Source organism: Fringilla coelebs, assembly GCF_963513975.1.
Source record: "Fringilla coelebs genome assembly, chromosome: 4".
Lineage (NCBI taxonomy): Eukaryota > Metazoa > Chordata > Aves > Passeriformes > Fringillidae > Fringilla > Fringilla coelebs.
The window spans coordinates 53,855,196-53,868,713 of NC_140032.1; the positions used below are offsets into that span (position 1 = coordinate 53,855,196).

The following is a 13,518-nucleotide window of genomic DNA, read 5'->3' on the forward strand; positions in this document are numbered from 1 at the left end:
CTGTCATCTAGAAAGTCGCTGTAACCTTCTGGTTTTGTTTTTGTTCTGAATACTTGCCATGCTGGCACTGTCCAGATACTGCAGAGTAACTGGTTTCTTATCACACCAGTCAAGTCTAGATGAGTTCTCCAGCTGCTCATGAAAGCAGGCTTTGGAGTTGCACAGCACTGTGTAAGACAGCCGCACAGAGTTAGCAAATGTTCCCGATTCAGTGTCGAGTGTAAGCAAGCTGCCTTTAGCCCCTGGCAGGGTAATGAGATGCCTTGTGTTTCTCCTGTTCCCGTGGTGTAGTGATGTGTATGTGCATCTTCACTGCTGGGCAAAGTAGAGGGAGGACTACTTAACAAGTGGTAAATGGAAAGCTGCCTGCTGAAGGATCCAACAGGGCCAGATAAGCCATAAGCCAGGCTTCTGGTGAACATGCACAAACCCTGCAAGCCCAGAGAGTCCCAGAGAGTGCGTCACGTGGTGGCTTAGGGCTGGCTGTCCCATCCTCTTCCCAACATAGCAAAACAGTCCTCTGTCCTAGCAGTTGTGTTACCATTGCAGAGGTACATTCCCTTTTATGTTTTGTCTAATTCCCAAATAGAAATCAAGCATTTGGCTAAAGCACCACCCAGTCCTGCTCTTGCATTTGAGAGTTATGAGTAAGAGGGCCAATTATGCGGTGTCATGCGCCAAAGGAGATCCCTGGACCGCAGCTGTGAATCACTTTTCTAAATTAAAAGCTCGTGTCTCAAAGGAAAATATGCTTCATACTCTCTATAAAAATTGCACAGGCAGTCAGGGGCTAGTCCAGCTTCCATGTGAAGGCTTCTGTGTGTTGGGTTTAGTGGCAAGTGAGTCAAATCCCAAACATGGATCCTCACAGCTTTCTCACCTGAGGTGTATACAATTGGCTTTTGCTCCTCAGTGGGATTTAGCATTGCACAGTGTGCGTTTTTGGCTGCATTGGGAAGAACCAGAGAGAGTGGTTTCATAGGGAATAGATGGTGTTGCCAGAACTGCACCAGTCCCATATGATGTAGTTCTCTATTGCTACCATAAATGTAGTGAGAGAATGTTTTAAACAACCTCTTGCTGTAATGTCCATTTTCTTTTTAGGGAAGTTGTCAACAAGGAGAACATTCCTTCTGGATTCAGCAGTCTTGAAGATTGTATTCTAGCTGCTCAAGATGTAGAAAAATTACAAGACACCAGCTCCGGATACCTTAGTGAAAGGAATAAATCAAAACGGCAAAAATCCAGCACCAAGCTCTCAGAGCTTAATGACAACCAGGACAGTCCTGTGGTAAGCCAGCACACTGCACTATTTGATGTCTGTTACTAGGATGGGAAAAGCTCTTTTTTTATTTCAGTGCACATCTGTTTCCCTTAGGTAGTCATTTTTGCCTGCACTACAGGCCTCAGTGCCTATTTTGGTCTATGGGAAACACTGGATCTGACACTTGTAACCCTTGTGATGAGGCAAGTGAGGAGCCATATTTCTGCTGTCCTCATGTGTAGTCATTTTCTCTCTCTACCACTTTTTGCTTTTTGCTTTTGAATTTGGGGAAGCATTTTGGAAATCATAAAAGGATATAGGTCTTTTTCCCATCTTTCAAAAGCCTTGCAAGGAGATTGGAACCTTAGATGTAGGTTCTCATATTCACATCAAGTTTATTTTCATATTCCTGCTAAGCTCTGAAACTAGATTTCAAGTGACTACTTGATAATGAGATGGTAAAGGTGTTTTATGCCATTGCCCTAAAGCCTGTGTTTTGCTGTGGTGCTTGCAATTTGGAAAGCACTTGGAAGTGTGTTGGTCCAAAAGGTGATCCCTCTGTCCACCTTTTACTGAAGACATCAATGACTTTGTTATAACATTACAAAAACCTGGAATACTGTAGAACTTTTCCAGCATATTTTTGTGTGACCTTCACAGTAGAGGACAGTTTGCCTACTTCTACAAGCTGTAGAATAAAACTGATTCACCTTCCTTCCCTCTCAGCCAGAGCAAACACTGACTAGGGTGTCAGCAGCTGTGCTTCAGCGCAGGGTTTGCATGCAGTGGCAGACGTGCTGTGCCTGCACCAAGCATGCATTGCATGGTTAACAGGAACAGCTGGAGCTGTGTGAAAATGCTGTCCTGACCTATAGGGCATTTCCTTCAGTGATGCTTGATTAAGTTTTAGAACCTGCTGAAAGCAAGTTCTTAATCTGACCTGTGTTTGGACTCATTTTGTTTAGATCACAAAATTGCAATGATCTGATACTCTTACCCTGTGCAGAGATTCTAGAGAGAGGTGGATTTGCATTTCATTATGATCAAAAGAAGGCAAGATGCCAAAAATTGTACACCGTGCTCAATTTAGTAACTTAAATTTAGTGCTCAGTATCCACAATCTTCTCATGTGATACTTCATGAAAGCAGAGTGAGACAGACACATTCACACTTCTGTCTTTGCTTGTAGCAATGTACTTTAAGATAGGCAAAGGTCTAGTGCTAATGATCTTTTCATCACCTTTTCTCTGTGCCTGTGGAGTCTAAAGCAGTTTCAATGTAAATGAGAGTTTTTATCAGGATTTAAGAAGTAAATACTGGTGGAAGTGTCCACTTCTGCTGCAGACCTGAAAAGCATTCATGAAGTCTTCAACTGTGCCCAGAAGAAATGTCCTCAAACTTAGCTGTGTCCACTGGACTTTACCCTGCCCCCCATTTTTTGATCTCTTGAAGGGCAAAGGCTGAAAGGAGTGTAAAATGAACTAATCTTATATTAAAAGCATGTTGCCCAAGATGACCAGCAGTGTGGTTTTTGCTTGCTCTGCTATAGGAAATGTCAGAGTGCATCAACTGCAAGTGATCAACTGCAAGTATCATTATGAAACATCTTGCAGAGAGCGTGGTGCTATTGTTTTGGAAGAGCAGAAGCTGCTTTTTAAGTTTTAATGAGTATGTTTATTACATACTTGCATTTCAGAGACTGCCAGAAGGATGTGTGATGGTTTAGCTTTCTTTTGGCTACACCTTTACACATCAAATAATAACCCCAATTAGGCTACCTACTTGGGTTATAACATAACATGCACCTTAGCATTTACTAATAGGCCTTTGTCATGTAAACAAGTTCGTGATGTTGTCTCTCCTTAAACACCCTTTTCTGAGCACTCCTTTTTTTCAAAGCCTGAAAGAGTATGTAGGACAGTGTGGGGAAGCTTTCCTCTGAGCTGTCTGATTGCATCTGGCTCAAAAGCACAAGTCAGCGGTGGAGAAACTGTCAGTTCCACTTAGACTCCCAAGCAAACCAACCACAAAGCATTAAAAGCTTGTAACTGCATTTTAGGGACATGCTAGCCAGGTATCAGTAAGACCTGAAGAATCAAATTAGGCAAGGCTAGAATGACTGACCTGTGTCACCATATGGGGCTGGAGGTGTAGCAGATGAGAGAAGGCAGCCCTAAGAAGTCTGTGCATATAGTTTCCAGAGTAGAAACCCACTTCCTTCTATTTTAGAGGGACTTGCCCAAAACCCAGGGTAGAAGGCCTCCTTGACATGTGCTTGAAGTGGCCACATGGCTTGTCCTCACAGTACATAGCAGTGTTCATGTTCTTAATGGTAGCCAAGACGAATCTCAGAACGTGAGGTCGTAGCCAGTTGGGTTGCTTGCCCTGCATTTGGATTAGCCAGCATTACATCTCTGCAGTCTCTTTTCATTCATATGCCTCTATAAGAAGAATCTAAAGAAGGGTTTGGCTGAGAAGTGGAGGATTTTCTAATATGATCATAAAGGAGTTCTGAGAGGTTACTGTGGGTTTTGCTGCCTGGTCTTCCAGGAGTTGCACTGAAGAATTGCTCCCAAGCCTAGGCTGTCTGTCAGTCTGTAAAATGGGAGCTGGCAAGGTACCATGCAGCTTTATTCTGTTCTGACATTTGAGGTTGTCTGATGAAAGAGACAAAGCAGTGAGCAGTTGGGTTTTCTTGCAGTTTATGGGCAATAAAGTGTGGGGTTTGATTTAGTGCAATGGGCAGTAGTGTGAGTGTTACCTTTTTCCTAGAAATCCTGTTGGATCTTTCTGTATTTAATCTGTTTAATGGCCTGCAGCCTGAATCTGTTTCTCATATATATCTTACTGCTTTAATATTTACTGTATTGCAGAGTATGGAAAGCTTTAGCTCATCCAAGCCTATAGAGAGAACAGGACCTGATGACATGGAAATTTTATCTGAAGAAAGGTGATTTTAATCTTATTTTATGTGTATATATATATATATATGTTTTCATTTCCCTGTGGTTGTAGTACAGCCTGAGAGATCTCCCACCCAGGCTGTGGGGGTGACATGTATGCCACAGAACAGAGCTTCATGGAGGCACTGTGTGTCTTGTGTAGGCTTTGCCCTGCAGCAAATGCCACCAAGGCTCTTTTCCCAGCCTGATAGGAATGTCACTGAAGGTGCTGATGGTGCAGACTTGAAAAGAAATCAGCTGTGGAGCACCTGCAGGGCCTGTCTCACCTGGCCTCTGGGCTGGGCATCCAGCCCTTTCCCTTGTGCTTCACTCTTCTGTGAGAGCTGTTCAGCCTCACTCTGCTCACCTGAGATGACAATTTCTCTCAACAATTACATTTGTTGGGATAGGTGTATTGGTTTGAATTAAGGGCACTGGAATTAAATTACATAATTGTTCTCAAATAGCTCCTGAGAGGAAGCAAGAAATGCATAGCTTAGCAGCTTGAAGTGCTGCAGCCCAGAGAGTCCCTTCATTTACTGGGCGAATTAGTGAGTGTGCAGGAGTAGCAGGAATGTAAAAACCTTTGTGTGCAGAAGTCCTGCTTGTTTTTGTTACAAGATAAGTCTGGTTTTGTGTTTGTAATATGTTGGTTTGTTTTTGTTTTTGCTTTTTTTATAGCAAGGAGAGTGAAAACGATGAGGTTTTTTTCAGGCATTCTCAGGTTAGTATTTTTTTTTTTTGTTGCTGTTTGTGTGTTTCAGTTTTGTGGTCTCTAAATGAGTGTTTTATTGAGCAGAAACAAGTAGTTATGCATATAGTTTTCTTTTCCACAAGAGAAATGGAGTTAGCATGTACTTTTTCTGTCCCTTACCCCTGCTTTTTATTTACATAATTTAGGGAGCCTCTCAACCACTGGGGAGTCTGGTAGCTTCTGTTTCAATCCCTTTGATGCCTCCTTGCCAAAAAGGGAAGGATCGCTGAAGTCAGCACTGTGGTTTAAGTGACATGAAGTTCCCTTATTAATTATGGCAAACAAGACATCTGACTTCTTATCTGCCAGGGTAGTAAGATTAGTTTGTCTCTCTTGATTTCTCTAAAATCATTTGGCCTTTTATTTGTCATTTCCTACTGCAGCCTGTTGCTCTTGAACATAGGTGTCTGTAACCCATTTGTCTTAGAAAACTGGATCATCTCCTGCTTCTTTCTAAGTTGATGGCTGGGGTGGATGTCAGGAGGGGAGATGTGATGTTGATGGCAGCAGTTTTTCCCCCAACTTTCCATTTCTCTTACACACACACACACACACCCCACACTCAAGCACTCCTTGCACTGGCTTTCTGGAAAGGTAAAAGCTTGCTAAGAGCTGAGCTATGATTAGCTGGTGAAGTTTATGGGACCCTGAAATATGTAGCCCCTGCAAAGGGTCTTCAGAGCTGCCTTTGATCCCTGAACATGGATCTCCTGCTTTCCTCCCAGAGGGTCAGTAATCCCTTGCACTTGCTCATGAGCTGTTGTATTTTCCAGTGCCTGGATTTTGCAACAGCTTGTTCCTCACGTACCCACTTGCGTGTGGAAAAGCTGCTGTTGCTGCCATGCCACGCAATACTCCTATAAAGCTTTTAAATTAGCCTGGTGGAGATACATTTAAATATGAAATCATAACCTTAAAATAAACTACACCCTAAGTGTAGAATTTGAACTGCAGGTGAGGATCTTAACCAGAGATTGTATATTATATAGGAATTACAAGGTCAAGAAAATGTTACATTCCGACAGAGTTGTTTTACATTCCTTGCCCCTTGTAAGGCTTTTGCTTAGGGCAGCTTAAACACATACATTTCATAACAACTCTTTCAGGTTGAGGAAGGGACAAGGTTCTTCTTATTCTTTTCTCTTTCTCACCCTGCCTCCAGTCTAAAGCTGTTAGAAAAAGGATTTGGAATGTGCTATAGCTACCTACCAGTTTTGCTGACCTGGGTCTCCATGAGACTGTAAAAATACCTGGAAACACAAGCCTCAAATGAATTTTCAGTGGTTTTGTAACTTTCATAATCTGCTCTTGGAAGTAGCTAAGTTCCAGGAGGAAAAACACAGGTTTCTAGTACCCAGGTTTTGAAAAGGGAAAAGTATTTAAGATTCATACCAACATGTCAACAAATGTAGAAGGGTGTTGGCATGGCTTTAGTAGGAGGAAGGCAGCAGAACGGCTGTGTTCTTGCATCAGGTTGTATCCCTAAAATGTCCTTAAGGATTCTTCCTGCTTGTGGCTGTAGTGGAAGATCACATGTAGGGGGAGCAAGCCTTTTATGTAGAGTTGATTGGAATCCATATGTAATTGAAGAGAGTACAACTTCCTGATCAGAATTAAAAGTCTTTCTGTTGCCATTTATTTCTTGCTGTTGGAGCTACTCTTTATGCTCAATCTCCAGTGGAGCAGGGAGAATGAGTGCAGCTGACTTATCCCCAGGCTGCTTGGATCTGGAGTTACTGGTGTGCCTGCAAAGCATTGCTGCAGAAGCAGCTTCTAAAAAGCAGAATTCAAGTACCTGCTTTGAAGATTTTTTTGTGGTCATTTATGTAATATCTGCAGTGAACTGTGGCTCCCAGCTCTTACCAACATCATCAACTTGCTGCCCCTATGATTTGTAAGAAATTGTGGTGCATCCATACCTAAAGCAAAGTAGTTCTCCCTTGATTCTTTTCCTAGAGAGTGGCAGCTGATGGCATCAGGCAATCAAAAAAGAAAATAAGTGATGGGAATACTGAATTACCTACCACTCTATGGGTTTTGAGCATTAATGCAAAGGAAGTTAAACATCTGCTTTCTTGAGTCTCCTGGGTTTGTACCACCATTGTTCTTCAGAACACCTAATGATTTATTCATCGTATTAGAGCCTACATCAGTGAGCAAGGAAAGGAGAGTAACTGGCTGCAGGCAGGGCACAGGCCTGTTTTGACACACCTTTTAAATATGTCCAATTACTGAAATGACTTCAGGAGGAAGAAGACACCGATACCATCTTTCTAATATATGTGTAATGGAAATGTTTGCCTGTCTAGGAAGTGCCCTTATATCTGCTGCAGATATCTTTAAAGAGTCTTAATAAGTCAGGAGATTATACACTCTTCCTAGAAAGACATTTATCTCTATTAGCATCAGTAGTGGTGATGAGATGGTATTCTCAGGTGGCTCCCTTTGAAATTGTTAAAATCTAGGTACATTCTCTCCTTCACACTTCTTTGTTATTAAAAATAGCACCTGTTTTGAAACTCAGTGCTTTATTCCTTTCCTTGCCTTAAAATATCACCTTTAAATAATCTGCTGGCAATTTACAAGCAGTTTATCAACTGGTTTATTTGGCTACTGACCAGTCTTTGTTTGTGAGTACACAGACTATTTAAATCCTGGCAGGAAATTTGTCAATGGACCTTAGAGAAATATTTAAGCCCTCCCAGCCTGGAAGCAGCTTAAAAGATACTGAATGGTGAATTAGCATTTTTCCACGCACAGCTCTCACAATAAACACATTTGTAATCAGATTTAGTGTCAAGCTGCATGAGTTATTAGTGCTTGGCAAAGTTTCATCTAGTGTTTCAGTTTGTTATAATGTTTCAAAAAGGCCATTTATTGAAATGAACAGGAAATACACACCTTACACAAATACAATGCAGAACACTCTTTACAAATACCAGGGTATTCATCAGATTTTTACAACAGCAGAACAGCCCAAGTTGAAAGGGACCTCAAAAGATCACCTGATCCAACCTTTTGTGGGAAAGGAAGCCTAGATGAGATTATTTAGCACCCTGTTCAATTGCAGGGATTGATGGAACTGTATCCAGATAAAAACATTTATTCATATGATTTGTCTACTAGGCAACTTTTTTCCCTCTTCATGAAAGTTACTTGTTTTTCTCTGCTCAAAAGGGAAAAGATGAACCAAACACATTATTAGCTTTCTGCAGATGAAAAAAAAGGAAATGTGCCTTAGTGTCATGTACTAAGGATATTGAAACATTTGGCCGTGCTTCTGGATTCATAAGAAAAATAGGTCCAGAAATGGTGGTTAATTTTTTTTTTTGCCTGTTTTCTTCCCAGATCAGAATATACAGATTGTTTACTAGATTTACAGAGGGAAAGTCTGCATGCTGACTGCCCACTAGATTATTTTTGAGAGAGTTATGCCTAAGCTGTTCTTAACAAACTCAAATAGTTTATGTAGCAACATAATCCTGTCTATTCATCTAGCTCTGTGTTTGTTGGTGGGTTTATACATATCACACTACATGTTTATGTACATGCATTACACTTCCTTTTCCCTGCTGCCCTCTGTGAGGCATTACAGCTAATTTATTTTGGAGTGCCAGAAGCGCTCTCATCAGGCGCTGTCACAGACACGCGCACTGTGTCTCTGGATTGTGGGAATGGCAGGGATTTCTGCATAAATGCACACGACGTGTGGTATGTGCAGGGGGAACAGTGCTCAGACAAACAGCAATTGCTTCTAGGTAGTACTAGCTGATGAATCATGTACTTGACAGAATTCTGCTTTTTTTTTGGTTTTTTATCCCTGTTACTGGATGCTTCTGTGAATTTTTTGGCGTTTTCCCAGAGTCCACACTGCTTCCAGCTGAGATGCCAAACCCTACTGCTGTTTGGATTTGCGCAACACCGCTTTAATACCCAGAGCTCCTCCATAAATAGTTCTGCTCTCCCCACGCCCAGCTAGAAAACAACCACAGGAAATCGGGGAATGTGCAGCCAGCACAGCTTAGCTGGCACTAATTGATCTGAGCCAGCACAGCCTGCATGAGAGCATTCATGTACGTAGCCTGCACTGCTGGCTGGCTGTGGCTGCTGCCTCGGGAGCTCTGGTGCCTGCTTTTTAGAAGGCACCATATTGCTACAGCCTCACAACAGCAGCAGCAGCAGCTTTTTTGTTGTTTCTTGAAGGAGTTGCGCTCCTGTAGGAAGTGTACGCAACCACCCCCTTCCCTCTCCCTTTCTCCCTGCCTCCCTGCTTCCCTCCCTCCCACTTCATCCCACTCCACTACTGCAGGCTTTCTCAGCTGCATGCAGTTGTCAGGGCAGACAGTCTCAGGAACTTGCAGTAGCTTTCTAAAGAAGGAAAAATTCAAGGAAGGCAGATGGACGATGGACGGATGTTTTTACTGGTGTGAGTGAGCAATTAGTACGCAGGGGTCACCAGGCAAGGGATTTGGATTTGGAGCTGGAAACATCAGGGTCTGTTTGGATCTTTTTAGCTAAAGGCATGAGCTTACTGCTGCTGTGACTTGTAGGGGTTTTTTCCCCCTCTGCATCCTGAGACCTTTTTTTTTTCCTTTCTCTCTCATTTCCTTTGGTGTATGGGAACATAGCTGACTTCAAGTATGAAGATTCAAGAACATCCAAGCATGCCTGAAAACAAGTTGCAAAGAAATCAAGATGCCGATGATCAGGAAAACAGCTTTGTATCTGAAGTGCCTCGGCTGGATTTAACATCACTGTGCGATGACAACAACTGGGAAGGTAGGATTGTGTGATGGCTGGTTGTGTGAGTGAAATGGGAGAGAGGGAAACCTGACTGGGCTGGGTGTATCTTTATGTGACCATGTTCCCTTGCTAAAAACAATAGAAAAGCAACTTTGTCCTGAATATGGAACTGTAAGTTTGGAGAAACTGAAAGCAAATACTGAATGGTACTAACTCTAATTGTCACTTAGAGGTGGAAAATGAAATGTTTTATTCTTGAAGTTACTTTCATGTTCTGTTTAGTACTGTTAAGTCTCTGAGGATTTCAATATACCTTATTTCTTAGTGGCTGGTCAGTGGTACTTAAGCTAGGCTGCCCTACACTTCAAAGCAACTGGGTATTTGAGAGTCTGAAAAGAACTTTTCTTAAGTCACTGTTTGGAAATAATGATTCACAACTGAAAAGCACAGCTAGTAAAAAATGCTGTCTATCTGTTACTTTGTCTTACAAACAACTTTTTTTTTGTGTATGCTGTGAAGGAATTCTGATGACCAGCCTAAATGGCAGTGTTAAATTGATTGTATGTCATATAAATTGCTGTAATACAATTTCTTAGCTCTCCTATGCAGAGTACACACTTGGTTGGCTATACCCTTACTCATTTAAGAGTGGGAATCGGGCAAACTCTGTGGGTGCCATGACCTTAATTTCATTTGAAATTGAGATGAAATGAAGGTGTCCAGTAGTTTTGGGATCAAACCCTTTTCTAGTTACAGAGTGTGTGTCTGTGTACAAGCCAGAGTTCTTCTGTTAGTTTATGCTTTAGGAGTGAAAGATAGGTTTTGACAGGGAAGAAGTAGGAAAACACAAGTGTGGTGTTTTAATAAAGCAAGAGAGGGAAAATGTGCAACTAATTCAATTGCTCTAAAATAACAATCTCTGATGAACACTGAGAAGGGAAGTCCTCTGCTCCTGCCTCCACAGTGTACGTGACCTGGTATGTTTTGCCTTTCCCTCTAGGAGGTGAGTAGTTATGACACTTCAGGTGCAAGTAAAGAAAACCCACAGCCATGGCTGCCTTTGATTCAGCCAGGCAAGCAGACACTGTGCACGGGAGGGAATTTTTCCATTTGCTTGCTAGGTGGGGATTCCCTGGCTGGAATCACCACACAAGCAGCGCGGCTGATCAAAGCGCCAGGGAAGGGCTCCCAGGCGGCCCTGGCTGCTGGATGTTTACTGAGGGGCCAATTAGCAGAGCCCTGCAGGGTCTCAAGCCAGGGTGAGCACGTCTGCATTCTCAGAGGTGATGTGTGCCTTCAGCCCTCCTGTGAACCTTGGGGAATAATGACTTTTTTTTTCCCTTCCTGCATTACTAATAGCAGTCATTGAACACATGAAGGGGAAAACACAGCTCCTTTCTGCCTGCCAGAGGCTTTCCCATTGTATGAAATAAGTTGCTTCTTTGGTACAACTCCCTCTTAGTAGGCATGCTCCTGTGTTTGGATTCTAGCTTGCTTTTGCCCTGCAAATATGACGCAGGATTATGGGCACATGTGACTATGCTTCTCTCTGATTGCTCCTTCCTCCCTTCTGTTCACGTGTATTTCGCAGGAGGAGGAGGTGGGCAGTTGCAAAAGAATCAGCTGTCTGGGGTGAGAGAGACATCATCCTCTGAAATACGTGCCTTCCAGAATCACCATTTTGTTGGTGTGGGTGAACAGCAGCAAAATGGTGCTTTCTGTGTCTCAGCAAGGACAGACTGAGTCTTTCCTAGCTGTGGATATGGAATCAAGCTTGCAGAAGCCAGGAAGAGGAATATCTTAACATCAACTCTCAGACTGCTTCTGTAGCTAAGAGCAGAGTCTATTGCTGAGATTGCTTTTGCAGGGTTGTACTGCCCGTCCACACCTCTAGCAACAAGGACAGCCATCCTCCCTTTCCTTACCAGCCAGCCCAAGTCACTCAATCCTTCACACATCTCTGCAGAATCCATTCCACAGCTCTGGTTGCATCCCCAAGGAGAAACAGAAAGGACTGTGCCTTTAAATGCCCTAACACTGAGCTGTTGCTTTGCTCTAGCAAATGTGGTAGGTCCATCTCTTGGGAAATTACCCATTCTTTCAGGACATAGTTGAGCTAATGTTAGGGGTGATGGTCATCTATATCATACATACAGGCCAGCTAGTGACCAGGGCAACTGCTGGGACTTGCACAAGAGACGTGTGAGAACAATTACAGGTTGAGGACTTGCCCTCAGCTGTAGCTGTCACTGCCTCCAGTCAAATGTTAGGAAAGAGCCTTCAACAATGGGCACAAAATTACACAAGACAACTTTGTCCATTGACTAGATTATATTTGTCACTCAGGCAGACTCTCCATCATTTAAAGAGCAGAGCTACTTTAAAATCCCTCATTCAGGGGCACAGAACTATGAGAACTGCTGCCAGGTGAGCTGGCAGGCCCTGTGCCCTTCATGTTACATTAGAAATAATTTCTACCAGATTTGTTTTCCCCATAACTTTCATCTCATAGTCAAATCTGTACACAAGGAGAGATTGGCTGTACTTCTCCAGGCTGTGTTCCCTTTACCTAAAGCTGAGCACAGAGAGGACAGAGGCACTTTCTCCCTGATCCCTGCAATGCAGCCTCACACTTTGCCATGTGCCCACCTTCTGCATCCCACTCACCTGCTAAGTATAGAGGCTTGTGTAGGAATCATCAGGCTCTTGATGCAGCACTCAGGGCGTGAGCAGTGCCCCAGCCAGATTGAGGCACTGAACTCCTTGCCTCGGTGCATTTCCCATGGTCCAGGAGTATTTTCCTGGTGTGCACTTGGCAGTTATGGATAGGGAGTTTTATTGCCCTGGATGTGGAGCGAGCTGTCCCTCCCTGTGAGCTGGGATGTCACGTCTGACTGCTGGGTTTGCCTGCTGAGCTGGTCAGGGGCTGCCAGCTGAGATGGCTTTGGGAGCAGGCGTGTCCAGAGCTGCTTCCACAGCTAAGGTTTCTAATTGTTGTGGATTACGTTTGAATCGGGTGCAGTGACTGAGGGGAACAGAGTGTTCTCTCACAGGCCAGCACTATTGTGCAGATTTCTCACCAAATGTTTCTAATTCAAGCCCAGAACTTGCTATCCTATCCTCAAAGAAAATCTGGAAGTATGTTGCTCTCCATAGCAGCAGCTGGCCCTGTCAGCAGGCAGCTCAGTAAATCAATATGATGTGTGATTGCTGCTGATGTCACCCGATTACTGACACTTTAAAAAAGTTCTGTAGCTGAGATTTCAAGCAGAGTTTGCAGTAACAAGCTCTTATGAAACAATCAGCTGGCATTTTTCTTCAAGCTTAAAAAAATAAACAAAACAGAAGTTAAAAACACAATTTGAGTTCAAGTATTGCAGCTCTTGAGACCCTGAAGGTGAAGCTGATCTACAAATAGTTTTGACACTGACTTAATTGATGCTTTCCCATGGAAAAACCCAAAGTAATGCAGAAAAAAATCCATATAGTATAGCAGAAGGGAAGCTGAGGAGAGTTCTCTTTTTTTCAACACTGTGAACTTAGATTGAACAGTTTATTTGTGTGTAACACTCTTTAACATAGGAAATCTAAAGGGGGTGAGGCACATTCTATTTTTATTAGGTAGCAAAAAAAATTCATTGTTTACTGAATAGCATCAAAATATTAAAATTGTATTTTTGATTGTTATGCCATGCTATAAACAAAATACAAAGTTTGCTTGCTAGCTGAGAGATGTGTCATCTCAGTGAGTGAAGAGGTGTGGTAGCGCTGTATTTGGGCTATTCTTTTGATCTATGTAGGAAGAATGCCTGCTG

At 42.8% G+C, this 13,518-nt stretch overlaps 1 protein-coding gene across 7 annotated transcripts in view; it reads left to right on the forward strand.

Moving 5' to 3' along the window:
• The window catches only part of FAM13A (family with sequence similarity 13 member A), a 117,687-nt gene that overhangs the window by 83,519 nt on the left and 20,650 nt on the right, over positions 1-13,518 (forward strand). For all 7 annotated transcript variants that reach the window (XM_084204843.1, XM_084204845.1, XM_084204844.1 and 4 more), the window contains 4 exons: positions 1,105-1,291; positions 4,138-4,214; positions 4,888-4,930; positions 9,589-9,739. In XM_084204843.1, the coding sequence (XP_084060969.1) occupies positions 1,105-1,291; positions 4,138-4,214; positions 4,888-4,930; positions 9,589-9,739 (458 nt within the window). The remainder of the gene's footprint in view (positions 1-1,104; positions 1,292-4,137; positions 4,215-4,887; positions 4,931-9,588; positions 9,740-13,518) is intronic.